Source organism: Phalacrocorax carbo, chromosome 3 (genome assembly GCF_963921805.1).
Source record: "Phalacrocorax carbo chromosome 3, bPhaCar2.1, whole genome shotgun sequence".
Classification (NCBI taxonomy): Eukaryota; Metazoa; Chordata; class Aves; order Suliformes; family Phalacrocoracidae; genus Phalacrocorax; species Phalacrocorax carbo.
The window spans coordinates 92,331,496-92,348,882 of record NC_087515.1 but is presented as its reverse complement, the minus strand read 5'-3'; the positions used below and the strand labels follow the sequence as shown (position 1 = coordinate 92,348,882).

The 17,387-nt window shown below is 37.6% G+C and overlaps 1 protein-coding gene across 1 annotated transcript in view; it reads left to right on the top strand.

Moving 5' to 3' along the window:
• Positions 1-17,387, top strand: part of BCKDHB (branched chain keto acid dehydrogenase E1 subunit beta) — a 133,492-nt gene that overhangs the window by 37,275 nt on the left and 78,830 nt on the right. The window contains exons 7-8 of the mRNA XM_064447743.1: positions 3,751-3,848; positions 6,483-6,593. Of these exons, the coding sequence (XP_064303813.1) occupies positions 3,751-3,848; positions 6,483-6,593 (209 nt within the window). The remainder of the gene's footprint in view (positions 1-3,750; positions 3,849-6,482; positions 6,594-17,387) is intronic.

Genomic DNA, 17,387 nt, shown 5'->3' with positions numbered 1-17,387 from the left:
GAACAGTCTTTTACTTGCCTCACTCCAGTCCCTCCCAGCAGCTGGTGGCCAAGACCCCCACTTGTTCCTGTAGCTCACACCACAGGCCCAGGGTGTCTACTCCCTGGCTTGACTCCCGTTGCTGGCCCAGTGTCTTGTTCCCCACCTTGTTTCCTCCCCAGCCCCCTTTACCTTCACATGCCTTCATCAGCTGGTGTAGTTCCATGCACCCCCATGCCAACACTCTGGGCCCTCAAGTTTGCATGCTTATAGCAGTTGTAAACTCCTATTCTACCCATAGTTTCACTCTGTGTGCCTGACCAGGTTTGTTTCTTGTCTTTGTTACGTTTGTCTTCAGGTTTGTGTCTCTGTATATTTTGTTTATAGTTTCTTTATCATCCCATTTGACAGGGTCCTACATCAGATAATACTACTGAAAGAAACACTCCAACATTCCCCATACCATTATCAATAAGTGGGACTGAGCAAGTTTGGTTCTTGTTAGTGCCTCCCTCACTGTTTGTTGGTTGGTTTGTGTCCCTGTGTGTTTTAGCTTATGGCTTCTCCCTCTTCCTATTATCCCCCATTTGCATTGAAAGGATCCTTGTCCAGACACCCCTTAAGGGAGCAGATGCTCTCTCCTTCCACATAACCTTACAGTGGCCATCAGAAGTTTTGTGTGTGTTAATTTGCCTTGTATAAAATTAGAAAGGAGCAAAGAAACAAGCCTTTCTGGGTAAAAGTCCAGGGTTAAATATACAAGTACACATATATAGAGAGAATTCCGTTGCTGGTTAACTTATGAGAATTTAATGTTATTGAGAGTGCCGTGGTGACGTCTCCCTAAATGTCAGAGATACTAAGAAAATAACTGAATTAAAAAGAAAAAATGAGGCTTTGATTTATAAAAAGTAGTTAACAGCCTGTGCAGTGTCAAGAGCACATAATGATTATGAATCAAAGGAGATGATGAGTCACCTTGACATTATCAGGTTTAGACATCTTGTGGAGAACCTACTCTGATGTTTTTTGACCTTTTCAGTTTCATTTAATTGTACTATATATGACATTGGTGGTGTAGAAATAAATACGACTTGCATCAGTGGTTGTTATAGAGACAAGACAGGTAAGATGAGAAAACACGTGTTTTCCTTCTGCTGTTCAGATTGCTCTTTTAGAAAAAGCAGCAGATGGTGCAGTGTCTTAAAATTAACTTGTGATGGCCCTTTTTCTCTGATAAAGCAATTAACAAAAAGTTGTAATTATTTGAAATCTGTATTTGAAATATTTTATTTAAAATATTTTATTTATATCTTCAGTAACAGATGAATTGGCTGCTTTGTATCAGCATTGTTGTCCTGGTTTGGTTAATTATTATGGAAGAATATGCACAGAATAACTTCATATGCTGCTTTTAATCATTGTTAGTTGAGGGAGGAGTTTTTGAAAAAGCATTTGAATAAAATCCTGCCAAATCTGGACTTCCCTATAAATATTTGTCAAGCTGAATTTTGCATTTGTGTCAGGAATTCTAGATAAGCTCATCTAATGGACATCTCGTTGCAGAATGGTTTAGCTATAATAATAAACTAGTTAATTTGTGTAACTGTATATTTAATTTCCCTAAGTGGATTTAAAAAAACAATACACAGAGAAGGAGCTCTCTTTGTGTCACGTACACCTTCCAGTTCATCCCACTGTTACTTCAAAACCTTCTCATTCATGTCAGTTGCCCAGGTTTCCACTCAAAGGTCTGGTGGCATCTCTGTAAGGTTCTTGTTCTCCAGGTTTCCTGTAGATGACAATCCCATGAAAAAGACAGTTATGCAGTGCCAGTTAGTGTAGGTGTGGGTTTCATTATCTTTCGGGATCTCTCCTTTCTTTTGCCTCAGGTTTTTACGAGGTGCAAAATCCACAGAAGCCTGGATTGCTTTACTCTCAACCAGTAATGTGCAGTAAGCAAGGGCTGGATGTGCCTTTCCCCTCTTTATTTCCCCACACTATATTCCTTTAACCACTTGTTATTCAAAGAAATTATTACAGGAAGACACTGACATTTTAATAAATTAAAAATAATGGTTTGCAAAGTGATCTGATTATATGCTATGTTTAAAAGAACCTTGTGTGTAAAATTTTTTTTTTCCTTGATTGAATGGGCATGTGTTCTTGAATTATGCTGAAAAAAAATTTCCTGTTCTGTTTTTAGGAAGAATGATTTAGTTAATATGTATGTCTCCTCTGTGCCCATTCAGATGAAGTGAGATATCTCTAACATAAGGATAGGCAAAAACTTTTTTACTGTGAAGGGTGGTTAAACACCGGAACAGGTTGCCCAGAGAGGTTGTGGAGTCTCTGACCATGAAAGTGCTTAAAACCCAATTGGACACGGCCCTGAATGACCAGCTGTAGGTGACCTTGATCTGAGCAGGGGGGCTTGGACTAGGTGATCTCCAGAGGTTGCTTCCTACCTCAGCCATTCTGTGATTCTGTGAATTTTGTAGTATTGATGAATCATTACTGGGGGGAAAAAAAAATCATCTGCTGTAATGTAAAAAAAACATTTATCACTTGATTTATTGAAAAGCTATGTTTATAATGTAAGCCAGGAAAAAACCTAGGTTATTCTACTTGTATTGGATCTGCTATACCGATGAAGAAAAACTACAAAACACTTAACTTCTCATGCTGGTATTACTCGGTAGGATTCTTTACCATAACTTCAGGAAACAATTTTGTTCAGCAGGAACTCAATAACTATTTTATGAACTATGAAATATGTTAAGAGCAAAAGTAGAGCACCTTCATTATAAATTGGTTTTGTGTATTTAGAGAGAGTTGAGTAAGATTTTTCTTTTTTCCTCCCACTTATCACTGGAATTTATTTTAAGAAGTATTATTTGACTTGCTGGTGCATAGACAAGTTCACCTTCAGATGAAAACAATATTTCTTTAAAAATATGATGTATGGATGTCTTATCACAGTTTAAATCATTAAACCAGTCAATGTATCGTGCATTGGAGCATTGATTCAAAACTAGCACAACTGACCTAATGAGTTTCCATCTGAAAACTAGTAAATGGGTTTTAAGCTGAGTGGAACCACCTTAAATGTCTTAGAGAAGACAAGATGCTTAATTTTTGTCTACTCTCTCGAATTGTGATGTGTTTTTGGTGGATAGAAAACATTTGTCTTCAAAGCAAAAATACTTGGACTAATTTAAAACTGCTATAATCACAAGTTCTTGCTGATACTTTCTGTGTAGGTTCTGAAAACCTTTTCCCTCTGTTTGGACATAAAACTGTGGAGCATCATTCTTGGCAGATGTCAGGAGGCCGCTGGCACAGCTTTTCCTTCTCATCTTAGTGTTAATGTATAATTCCAAGACTCTTCTTGATGCTGTATTAGAATTAACTGCAGCACTTACCTGAGACTTTTTTTTATCAATTAGAGCAGTGTCCATCTCCAAATTTGATGCTGATATTTTGACTTGGGGTACACCAGGACTTATTACTATCATTGTTGTGTATATGTATATTGTATTGCTGTGGTATGTAATATAAATGAAACGCTACACTGAATGTGTTTATAATATTACATTTTAAAGTATTTTTAATTACAGCTAAACCTTTGAAATAAAAGCTAATGTGATTTTTGGTTGATTGTTTTAGATGGAACTAACATTGAAGAAAATTTTCAGTGTATATTTTTATGCAATAATATTGAATAGCAAAGGAATCTAATGCTTATTTTTCCCTTTTTTATTTATTCAGTGGAACAAGTTCCTGTGGAGCCTTACAACATTCCACTGTCTCAAGCTGAGGTCCTGCAGACGGGCAGTGATGTGACACTGGTTGCTTGGGGCACTCAGGTCAGTAAGGCTCTTACAAGCTATTTGTCATCCAGCAAAGGCATGTGTTATAACTTTCATCACAAGAGTATTGAATTGATATCTGGGGTTGTGCCTCCTGGTGAGGTGTGGGGGTTTTTTTTGTTTTTGTTTGAAAACTGTAATCTTCAGTGCTTTTCTGTGATTGATTCCTTGTCCTCACACTACTTGATCTCCTTTTATATATATGGTTATTCCTACTAGTCTTTTATAACTTTGCACTGGTATTAAATTATGGACTCCTTCAGTATCTTTACTTGTACTCGTTTTTCCAGCAGAACGCAGTTTCTATGGTTCTCCGTGTTCCCTTTTGGAAATGCAAATTTTTGCTCCATTTGGACGAAATCTTAGTGTTCATCATATTCGCCAAAAGGGAATTGATAAAGTAATGACTTTAAAGCTGGCTATGGAGATGTAATAATATCCTGGGTTTACCCAGTAGGCAGTAGTGCAGAGAGGACTTGGAATTACATCCTTCAAAAAAACTCTGCTTTGGAGCTTGGGATATGTAGGCCAAGTGTTAATACAGGCAGTTCTTTTGATGTGAATCATAATAGGACAGATGTGTAGCCCTAATCCAAATTTAGGAGCTGACCAAACCACGGGTGTGGCTGTATAATACAGCATGGGGACAGATGTTTAGCACATATGCAGAAAATCCAGCGTGTTCTGGATGTGTCAGATCAAATATGTTCAGTAAGTTTGTGCTGAGGGTGTTTGCAGGCTGTGTACATAAACTTGGAACTTGATTGCTAAATGTGCAACCAATCCGGAGTTCATTGTCAATAGGCAGAGTACTTTGCACGTACTTAGTGGTTACTTCTTGTATGAGTTTGGACGTTAGGTAGTTGCGTGGCAGCTGCTGCTCTGGTGGCGTTGCTGATGCTTGCTTTCCTGGGTGGTACTAGTGAGGGGTGGTGAAGGCTTTTAGTTCCTTTACAGTCGTGCTTGGTGTTTCATGGTCATTAACTAATCCTTACCCCCTGTGAACTAGATGAACATTCTCACTTGTACATCAGAGAAATGTCAAAAACATCCATCCTGTGTGTTGTGTTGAAAATTCTCAAACCCTCTTATTACAGCACAGATGTATTGGAAGTTTAAATAAAAACACTGCAAGCTATATTTTCTTTTTATTATTATAATACTTGTATTGATTTACCTTTTAAAATAGTCCTTTGGTGTTTAGCTATTTATATTTGCATTATGTAGATGCAGGTTTAAACCCTTAATCATCTCGTTTCAGCATAGATTTTTGCTCTATGTAGAGTTTAATACTGCTCTCTGCCCCTCAGGAAATTGACACTGCTTGACTGTGTCCATATTGTTAAATTCTGTTGCCTTCCAGACCAAGATGACCTAATCTGAATTGCTTATTGGGGATGGTCCTTGGCCTCCAACCCTGACCTATGCCTAGAAGTTGCTCGATGGGGGTCATCTGGCTCAGTCCAAACCTGTGTTACTAAATGTTCTAGCAATGAGGGAATCATCAGAGTTTATTGACAACATCATATCGAAGTTCATTTTTACCCTCATATCTCATGAGCAAACACTTTGAGCTGGGATATTTGTGGAAGATAATGTGAGCTGTTGTCATAACAGTTGTTATTTTCTGTGTTGAAGCATTTGCTTGCTAATGTTTGTGTTAGGGAAGCCACTGCTTACAATATGTTTTGCTTAAAAGTGTTGTATGACATACTGTCAAGATACAGTTATGAATGTATGTAGCATTGCTTTCTTTTCTGTTCATATTGTAACATGCCTTATGGAAAGGATGTTATTAGATGTGGATTGTTTTACATCTACTTTGGTGCACTTACACGTGCTGCTAAATACATTCTGTGGTTGGAGGAGAGTGAATAATGTGTTCTAAGTCAGTACAAGCCTCTTGCTAGAGGGGAGTATTTTTTTGTTTTAGTAAAATGGTAATTACAATAATCAGATAATGCAATACTTGTAACATTGGTATTAGCTGTGTTGGAAGACCAGTGAATGGTCATGTTGTCATATTAGTGCTGATACGCTTTGATTGTGGGGGTCAGGACTGGATGTTTACAGTTAATTTTTTATGTGGTACTTACTATCTCTTAACTGTTCATAAGATAATGCTTTGGAGATGACCACTTGGTAATCTATTACACTTTCAATAAATCATAGTAAGTGTAGTTACTAGGGCTATTTTTGAGTGTACATAATGCTTCTTGCAGGATTTCATGTGACTGCTACATCAAAATACATTACTCTGGTATAGTTGGGTCTTAGCTTAGTTACAGTCCTAAAAAATGTTATCCTAAACTCCAACTGACTACAGATATAAACTAGTGAGGCCTGATACTGTTCACTGAAAGATACTTTCCTAGAAAGCAACAGTTTTCTTTTCAGTGATTCTTCATTGCAGTTAGTTTTTGAAGTGGTGCTAAAATACTAGGAATAATGCGAGTAGTAAATAACAAAAATCAACTGAGTAATAAACGCTTATTAGATTACTGAATAAAAAGGTTTCTGCTAAACATGCAGGTAATGTGTTAAATCACTGCTTCTATTCAGTATGCGTAATTTAGAACATCTTAAACAGAAATTAAATATTTACTTGGTGATAATACATTGCCTTTTCAGGTACATGTGATCAAAGAAGTGGCAGCAATGGCTCAAGAAAAGCTTGGTGTGTCCTGTGAAGTTATTGATCTGAGGACCATCTTACCCTGGGATACAGAGACTGTTTGCAAGGTAAGAAAATGATGCATGTTAAATTAAAAACACAACAAACAAAAAACCAGCACTAGTAACAACAACTTAAATGTAATTAATGATGACTTTGTTCTTTAAGTTTTTTTTAAATGCCTACATTTTCGATATGTACTGAATGTATTGTTCTGTATTTTTTGTTCTGTACCATATACGAAGAGTAAATGCACATTATATGGACCAAGCATTTGCTTTAGCATTTGAAGAGAGTTATGTTTCAGGGTTCAAAATAAAGTTAGAATACATGTTTTCTGCGTTGAAGCAGGGGGGCAGGATTTAATCAGACCTGTGCTTGAAAACTGTGTTTCCCTGATTTCTGGCTCTTTTTATCATCTTTTCAGTCTTTGGGTCTGAAAAGATCAAGTGAAATGGTTTGGTTTTTTTTTTTTTTTGCTGCTGTGTTACACCAAGATCTTATCTAGTTGTAGGTCTGCAGTAATGTGCCTTAGTTTTGTTTATCCATATTTCTAGAAATAAATGTTTTGATTTAAGGTATATGAATTCTTGTGTTGGGAAGAGAAGGCAGCATTTACTATTCTCAGACTCTTTGGTTTGAAATTCATAGGTACTGTAAAGTCCTCGTCTGCTTTATGGAAGTCATTGATTCTACAAAGAGTTTCTTTCAAAGCACTGGGCAGCTGAAACTGGAATTTGAATTTCCATATACTGAGAAACCATGGGAAGTGGTTATTGTACTTACATATACCTTGGTCTGCTTACCCTTTTTTTCCCCCCTGTACTTTCTCTTCGGCAGCTAAAAGCTATTGGGAGGAAAGACCTTAAAGGAAATGGAAGGGGGAGTATTTCCCAAAAGTGTTTGTAAGTGTAAATAAGAATCCCAAGGTACGCTTTTTAAAAGTGCCATTTGGGAAGTTTGGAAAAAAAAACAAACCCAAACACCAAACAAACTGGAGGTTATTAAAGGAAAACCTTGTATCTGGAAAATTTGATTTCCCCCCTCCTGGTTATTACCTTACTTTTTCCCTGTTGTCCTGAAGTATCAATTTTTGTGTGCATTATTTACAGTGCCTGTAATCTCCACCCCCCTCCCCTTATTTTTCACATACCCATTTGATGAGGTACTTTTAACATTATAAATACATGAATAAACTTAGATTCTGCAAAATAGATGTTAGTATTGTTGCTTTGGAATCCTATAGACAGGTCTTTTCCATAGCTACCTCATGAAAACTAGTCTGAAGTCTCTTCCATGAAACCATTTTTTGTCAAGCTACTTGAGAACTATGAGAGAAGAGCTGCTACCTGATGCCATCCAGTGTACAAATGCTGGTGAACATGCTTTTGGGCTGCAGTGCTCGGAAAGGTTCTGCAGGTGTTTTTGTCTATGCATTATATGCATCATTAGCAATTAAAGCATAGCCAGAGTTTTACCCCTCGCTTTATGGTTGTGGTGCCCTTGATTTAAGCTTGGACAAGCTGTGTGGGTTAGCAGAATGCTTGCTGCTTCTACTAAGAGCTGCAAGCTTCCTTAAGCTGTCAAATCCACAGTCCTGCAGGACTGCGGCTAACAGCTCGATCTCTGTACGGTAGCTCATTTTATGCTGCTGATCAAATCACACTGAAACTTGAGAATTGTCTGCAGCTTAGTTAACTCAGGCCTAGATCCATGGGCTTGAAAAAGGTGTGTGATTCCATCAGGTACCTTCTCTGCCTGCAGTTTCTGATTTAAGACACCATGATGTCATATCTACAGCTAAGTCAGATTGTACAGATGTTTAAATAGGGCAGATCAGGCACACCCTCTTATCTGACTCTCTCTATATATTTGGAGTATCTTAATTATGTAGAGAAGTGTTTTGATGTTCTGAAGTTGCTCAGTAGGGGGCTTCCTCTTGGTCAGGTAAAATATTAACAAATTAAGTGTGATAAAGGGAAAGATGAGCCATTGGTCTGCTTCTCTGCAGCAAAGCTTCTGTTTCTCTGCAGTATGAATTTTACTGTTATGTTTGTCTGAGGGATTGCCACTGGGACTGGCTGGAGCAGATTATGGGAGGAAAGATCCATGTTGGGCATCCGCTATTGGCAGCGTCCTGTTGTCCAGTTGTGGATGTGTAACAAGTTGCGTACTTGCGTGCATAGCTATGTGTTGCTTCATAAAAATGTGATCTTCTCTGCTGAAGTGTTTTCAGTGTTTGTTTGCAGTATATTTCGTGTTACTTGGATGTACTTTCTATCTCCTAAGAATGAAACGTGTTGAGTTGTCATCAATATGAAGAGAAACTTTGGCAGTAATAAATCCTTTACAATCCCTTCTGGACAAGTACAATTATTCCTTTTTATTTAGCTAATATTTTTCCTCCTATAAAGATTTGAGCTGTCATTCTATGAAAACAAAGCATCTCTCAAAGAGCAGTTAAGTCTGTTTCATTGGATTGGACCTGCACTGAAACACCATCAGGAAAAAATGCAGCTGTGCCTAGGAAGTGCAGAGCTTTAGTTGTACAATGTTTTGCAAATCTGTACTTTAAAAATAGAAATTCCATGAAAATTTTCAGCTTATGTTTCATCATGAACATCTAAGGTAACTGTAGCACAAATAAAAAGATGGAACAGACAGACCTGTTGCTTTGAATCTGTTAATGAATTTACTATTAAGAATTAAAAGAGTTATTTCAAGAAAAATACAATGCATGTTGGCTAGGCAGTTCAGCTATTTATTATAAGTAACAAATAGTAAATGTTTTTAGCCTTACTAAAACATGTTATGTTAGTATGGCTGCAGGTATGCCAGTCTGATGGGAGAGATGTTAAATTATCTTCTGTAGATCTCAGCTGTTTTGCTCAGCTGAAAATAATTGGTGATTTGCATTTGGTACCATGCAATACTGAAACTTTTAAACTTAATTTGCATCCTGGACACCTCTTAAGGTGATTGCTAACACAAATAAAAGGATGGAAATGATAGTTGTAGCCGCTTACTGTAGCGTCGTCCCAAGAGGAACTGCTTAGTGCAGCTGTTGCAGATGACGGTGCCTTACAGGGTCAGTTCTCATGATGGGACTTGTTAATTCCCTTCCTGAGATGCCAGTGTCAAGGACCAAGAGAGTGGCAGAAAAGTCCTCAGCTGTCCATTGGTCTGCTTTGTCCTCTTTGCGGGCTCTTAAATGATAATGGGATTGCTTTTACTCCAGTACAACCAATAAGCAAATCATCAGCTGTTAGAGGCTGCCCTTTGCCTCAGGCTATTACTTTTGTCAGCCTCCATAAACCTCAGGCCAAGTTTTTATGTTTTCCCTTGTTTTACATATGTGTTTGAAATATGCCTGTCATCTGGTCTTGTTGGATGTAGAGGAGAAGGATGGTGCATGTGATACGCTGCAACTTTATTGTTGTTCTGCTGGTGCTGGGATGTGTGGTCGTCCTGTGCTGTGATCTAATCGGAGAACTTTGGGTTTTGATGTAAAAACACATCTATCAGTTTTACTGTTGGGAGTGGTGTCCTTTGTGATCAGTACAGGCTGTTATTTTAGTCCTTGGCCTGCTGCTGCGTTCAGTCCTGGCACGTGCACATCTCCATTCACGCCTTTCATACCAACCTTAGCATAGCTGTTACAATTCTCCATGTTATTACGATTTTCCTGTCTGCTGGCTCTTTCTAGAAGGCAGGGAGCCTTATGTACTTTCTTGTAGGCTGTGTGATTGTTCCTAATCATGTGCCTAATGCTTGTTTTCCCTATGTTCCATGTGGGTCAGTGTCATGAAAATTTAATAAAGAAACTGAATTTTACATGCATTTGCCAGTCTAATCTGTTTTACTGTGCAGGCTTATTTTATTCCTATGCTTATCCAAGAAATGCTGCATTTTTATATATAAATATTTCTGTGAATTTTCCTTATCAGTCTATGTAATTTTTAAACAAAATCAAGGAGCCTTCATGGTTGGTGTCGGGGAAAGAACAGTCCTCAGTCTTAATTGTTGCTATCTTTAGAAATGAAATAACATTAATGCTGAAGTTTTCAATGCAGCTATTTAAAATGAGATGCTTTACTTGACTAGATATGCATGGAACTTTAAGACTAATTTGACAACTGTGGTGTAGGCATGAAGAAGGAAGGGTTGAAACGGTTACTGCTGTGGAGATGAGCGGTCATATGTCAACATTTTCACTTCAAATCTAACTGCTTAGTCTGCTTTCTGTAGCTGTTTTTATCATGAAAATATGTATTTCAGGAAACTATGAGAAGTTATACTTTACAACTGCCACCAGAGGCCTCTTTTTAGCCAATCTAAGCAGCTGCTTTGACTTTGCATTGCTCCTGTAAGCATGTTTATGAATATATAGCTCTGAGTGAAACATAAATGAACATAAATCATAAATATAGTGAACACAAATTAAAATTGCTGCTTAACTTTACTGATATTGTCTTTGCATTTTTAAGATTTTGAGGTTATTTTCAGTTTTGAAATAGGTTAGAATTTGTCATCTGCATGAGGAGGAGATGAGGGTGCACCTGCCTGGAGCAAGCTGCCATGGGCTTTGAATGGATCCCAGCAGTAACTGAAACCTTCTCTTAGGTACAATTCCTAAGATGTACCTAAGGGATGGGTATGGGTGAACCCTCGGGATGGGTAAACATGCAAACAGTGGCTAGATTTTTGTTTTGTCAGTCTTCAGATGACTAAGAATGAGTATTCAAGTTTGAGCTAGTTACAGCAGCTCATAGAGCTATTCTTGAGAAAGGATATCTCCTGAGGGTTGTTCATCCCAGCTGTTTCAGCAGCCTATTTTGGGATGAGATATATTGGCCTCTGGAAATGTATTGGTTTAAAAGTTTTGTTTTTTTTTTAAAAAAGTTAAGGGAGCCCTGATTGATGAGTGTAGTGAAATGTTAGGTGAGATAAATTGCACCCTTGTATAGCTGAGAGATGACACCTACTGCTGACAGAAAGAACATAAGTAGTTGTCCTGTTTAAAAAAAAATCTTACATCTCTTTGCTAGAATAAAAGCTAAGATGTATGTGTGTATTTATATAAAAATATATATATTTTCATATGGCTTCATCACTATTTAACTTGGGAAAGCTTCTTGTGGAAGAAAGATGTCCTTCCTTACTTTAAAGGCAATAGACCAAATATTTCCTTGCCCCTGAAAATTGATCTAGCCTGTTTCAAGATCCTCTAGCATTTTTTAAAAAATAGCACTCCTGTCCTGGATCAAGAGGAATCATTGATTGTAGAGTCCGACAGCTTAAAAAGACATACAGGAAATATTTTAAGTCACCTAAGTTAGTTTAGACCTGTATTTTATACTTTGTTGCTTTTCACAGAAATCCAGACAGGTAAAAAAGTTAAACTACGGAAAATGTAGTATATTCCTTAGTTGTCTATATTTAATCAGAATTTGTATTTTGAACATATTTCAAACTGCTGAAATTGTGACTTCTGTGCATATGTTGTTTGATAGGCTCAATGCTGTGAAATCTTGATGTGACACCTCCTCTGAGTTTTATATCTGATTTTTCATGGGCTTAGAAAACTAACTTCTGAAGTGATTATTTTTCTGAATTATATTAAGTGTTTGTACCAGAGAAACTTTTTTTTTTTAAAAAACATGACTTTGTTTTCTTTTGATGGTAGCAAGGACTGTTTTTAATATATCACTTGTTTTCTGGTTATATGCTTAGGTTTGAGCTAGCATGCTTGTATGTCATGATCACTTAAACTTGGACTGCTCTTAAAAGATCCAGATCACACTGAAAGTGTCACTTGTTGAATCTGCCAGCTTTTGATGCCTTTTGCACTGTAGAGCCTTTTAATAATTAATACGCAGCATTCTGAAGACGAAGGTGGGAACCCAGGACCTTTTCTTTTTGAGAGTGCCCTCCTTACAGGAATGATCACATTCCCTTTTTTTTTCCCCCCTCTCTTACTGTTGTTTCAGGCTTATTCTGTGCAATTCAGGGTAATAATAACAATAGAATATGAACACGGTGATATCCTATTTTATCCTATAATTTGACAAGATCACACCCCAGGGAGATGGAAGATGGCATTGGAGAATCCATGTGCTGACAAGGCGTTGAATCCAGGTCTTGCTCCTCTTGAATGTGTGCCCATACGACCATCTCTAATTGAAGAGCTGAGTAGCTCATAAGCATTTGTCCCCAGGGCCATGATATTTTGCTGTCAGTTCAGTGTTAGCAGATTATCAGCATGCTCTAAGCACACTTCAGTCTCTGAAGGATATAATTTGTTGTGGTTGCTTAGGCAGTGGATCCTAAAGGGGTATATGTATGAGCTGTGTGTTTAGGCTCTTAAGTAAACCTTTCATCATGCCTTAGTTGAGAAGCCTGGATCCACTGTAGACTTGTTGCAACAAGTGTCCTAACCTCCTGACTTTGTGATCTGCTTTTGTGCCTGTGTCAGGTTGCTTTTTGCTCTCTCTGCCTAACACGTGATGTACTGTGAGACACTGGGACGGTTACATGTAGTTATTTTAGGTTGTTGACTTGAGTAAGTTTTTAAGGCTTTTTTTAAGGACCTTTTTGCTCAGTCACCATAGCCACTTCGTTTAGCCATATGGAAGAAATGCAAGATCTCAGTAGTGTCATACAGCTGTCCTGACTTGTAGACCTGTTTCCTAAAGGAAGAGAAATGTTTTTATTTATAATGCCATTTTCATGATAGAAGTTGAAGATTTCCCTTACAGAGATGGGAGCAAGCCTTTTGCAAGGCAAGTCCATCAGCAGTTTACTTCTACTGAGCATAGAGTTTTATATACACTGAAACACACACTGGTCTGTAATCTTTCTAAAGTGATTCCCAAGAAAAAAGGGATAGATTGTACAGATTGTACATACATAGAGCTCCAGTATAGTGCTTCTCATCGTGAATGAGACACGATGCAACTCTTTGTGCTTTACCTCTAGAAGATTTAAAAGTGAACCCAACATCAGCTCCCAATATGTAGCTGAACAGGTCAGCATAGAAAGTTGTGGTGTTGTGTTACAAAAGTGACACAAGCTTGTTTAAAGAGTATGTGCTGCCTTTGTTACATTTCCTAAGGAAGCAGCGGTGAAGGGTTGTCTTTAGATTACTGAGCCTCTTGTCTGTATATACATTCTCAAAGCGCTATGTCATTTCATGGGCCAGTGAAAAATTTGGTAAGACTCTTGTTTACTTTGACAGTCTTCAGTGATTTCTGACTAAAGCTCTTGCTTTAGTCTCTAGGGCTGGAGAAGAGTCATAACAGCGGTTATGATTCAGAGAGAGGTGTTAGCTGTCCATAGAGTAGATTACTGTTTTGGATTTTTTTGAGGAAGAGAGTGCATTCCCTGTGCTTGCTCTAACATCAGCATTCTACAGCTGTTTGCTTTATTCATGTATGAGGGAGCTGAGATCAGGAGTGATTTCTCCTCTTTTTACCTTCAGCTGTAAACACGAACACATGGAATTAATGTTCTCAACATACACTGCTGATAACCGAACATCTGCCTTGACCATGTTCTGCTGACTCCCCAGCTGTTGCATGTGCATGCAGACACGTGCATTTACTGCAGCCACTGCAGAGATGTCAGGTCCTATCCAGGCAGGTAACACTTTCCTACTACTTGATTGATCAGCTGTGCTATTATTGGAAGGCTAAGCTCTCATGAATGGTGCTGCTCAAGAAACTGAAACATGAGATGTAAATGAAATATCTATAAAATTTGTTACTCTATAACCCGCAAAACTGTTTTAACTAAACTAAAGGTAGTTCTTCTCCCTTTCAGAAATAAAGTTTTCAGACAAAACTTTTCCCCCCTTCTTCATACTTAAAAGATTTGCTTGAAAGTTTTGGAGAGACTAGGCTGTGTGGATTTTCCTGTCTATGAACTGTTGGGTGGTGTGGTATTGATTAAGAAGCCAATGGCACACTTCCCAGTGCTTCACTGGTCACATTCAGGGTAAAATTCTGTGGTTGTAGTGTTTTTTTATATTGAAATGCGCGTGTTACTGGAAGTGGGAAATCTAGCTCAGGATTAAGTACTGTTGAGGGATTGGGCAAATTAGTGTATTTTATTCACGCTGAATTGAGCTGAGCATGTTATTTAAACTTCAAATTGATTAGTATCAATCTGCCATTTTCAGTTTTGCAAATGAAAATTTGCAAATATACATTTTTGAGCTTTTGTATCATTTAGAAGGCAAGTATTTGCCCTGCATAATGATGAAGATTTGCATCTATTACCTGATTAGTCATCCTGACGTTCTCTGAACTGTTGCTGCTGTGGTGCAAAGAAATGCTGAAAATTATTGCTTCATGACTTAATAGTAAAAGCACTGTAAACTGAACTGTGGTATTAAGGGCTTGTGAGTTACTGTGAGCTGGGATAACTGTGAATTTTGTAAAATATAGTGGTGTCTTCACAGAAACATAGCCGATGGATTGTCTTTATCAATGATAGTAATTCTGAATTTGCTTCTTTAGGACACTGTTATGGACAAGTGAAGAGGTGTATTCTCTGGGTGCTTGGGGTTGCTTTGCTCTTCTGTAGGAAAGGCTCTGCAGACCTCCCCATGGAGGCCAACATAAATGCTCGGCAGGCTGAAAAAACATCTGCCCTCTCATTGGAAAGAGCAAATCTGAGCAAAAGAGAAAGCAGCCACAGTGGGTAATACAGCACTGGGGAGCAGATTAGGGCAAAATCTGCCTGTCTTCCATCGAGGCTATTTGATGGGAGCCATTTCTACACTGTGTACTAAACTTTCTCCTTAATGCCCAGGTGGCGTTTTTGTCAGCTGTTGTCATCAAAGTGATTGAATAATTGTCGGTAGATCCTTGGTGTCCTGTACTTCATAGGCAGCATGTCCTGGCAGACCTATTAGTCTATCAGTTTGTTGTTCCCATTACTTTAAGTTTACTTCATCCAATTGGACTGTGAATAAAGGAAAATCAAGATCAGTGAGCCTGATGTGGGTTTTTTTTATACATTAGCTGAACTCACCAGGCATTGAACGGCACAACTGCAATGCAGGTATCCTGGGATCAGTTTTATGTTTCTTGGCTATGTGTTCTTGATCTTTTGCCATTTTACATGTTGCTCTTTGGATTTCTTACTGAGTGGATCTCGTACCTATAAAATGTGATTAAAGTTGTACTGCTTGTGTGATGACAGTTAACTTTGTCACTGTTTCCATAAGAAACTTGTGTCTTTTGTAGTTTCAGGTTGCTGGAGCATGCTCTAGGCTGTTGCTTGGCTTCCAGAAGCAGAACACTGGAACCATGCTTGCAGGCAGTCATTTAAAAGTTATGATAATATATGACCATTTTAGAAACCAGTTATTCACGCCTTTTGCTCTTCTATATTTCAAGAAAGCTTTGAATGGAAGCCTTCTTGTTTGTTCCTATGCATCTTATTGTTTCAGGGAAGTACCTCAGTGCTGAGGTGTTTGTGTATGTATAGTTCTGTTTTCTCCTTTCTTCCTCCAAGTACTAAAATAGTTCTCAGTCTTTCAATTTCTGTCTGGTTTTCACATATGTATTGATAAATGGTACTTGAGAAAGACTCGGACTATTGAAAACCTTGATTAAATAGAGAAAAGGCATTCGTGTGTAGTTTCTGTTAACATTTATGAACATAGTGCTGATGTTATGGTCCATGAATTCCTCATAAACCCTTTTCCCTTTTGCCCACATTCCATATTACAAGCTTCAGATTTAAAGGCACTTATGCAAATAAATGAGTAGTGGTGCGTAGTCTATAGTTAGAAGCTATTTTATAGCTCCAATATGTGGTTTTGTTTTTTTTCCATTGCAACCGGTGCTGACTGAATTCTAATGGAAGTTGGGATGAAGTTCCACGATGGTAATCTTAAATGAATCATTCTTCCATATAGATAATTATTACTTCTCTACAGTATTGCCTTTCTTTAAATGTCTGTAGCTGTTTATCCTGCTATTGTCACTTAGTTGAGCCAGCTACTTTTTTAAACTTTTTTTTTAGGTTTCAGATGCTATAGATTCTTATTATTTGTGCATTATTAACCTTTACCCCAAAGGAATGAATTTTTAAGTATTTCTGCAATAATCTAGTAATTTTTAAGATAATGTTGAAATTTGTGATGCTAAGATTTAATCTGCTTTTTACTCAATTATTATGTAATAGCATATGCATTTATTAATAGCATAATGGATTGTATTTGGCTTATAGTAAGTATTTTTCTTTTCACAGCTTCCTGAGAAGGCAATCTGAAATGCTTGTAATACAAACAGACTGCATAAACTATGCAGGCTGAAAAGATTTCCAAATTTAAAAGTTGTTTGATTTGATTTTAATTTTTTTTTAAATCATAAGATCTTTGTTTTTCATTAAGATCTTTACTCACTACAATATTTACCAAGGTCTTAGAGCTGTACCTGGTAAGACGAGAGGCTAAACGCTGACCTGATAGATATACTGATTAGACTTAGTTTTCATTATGGTGTTACCTTTTCCAGTGCTGCTTATGTGGGACTGGACAAACCATTTACCTTCCCACCTATCTTTGTTTTGTGCTAAGGAGCCTGTACTTACGCAGTGCTTTCACTTTTGGTCTGCCGCACAACAATGCTGATGAAAATAGAAGGGTTTGTTCTAAATCCAGTATATTCTATGGTAACTTTTTCTTTTAAGCTACTGTGGAGTACACCTAAAATCCCCCAAGCCTCTTGAAACTTTTTAGCCTGCTTTGACTATTTCCCCCGTGTAAATCTGGTGAGCTGAACTAATGCATGTAATCCTGAATGTTTGGTTACCTAATTGACTCATTATGATAGAAACCAGTTATTTTC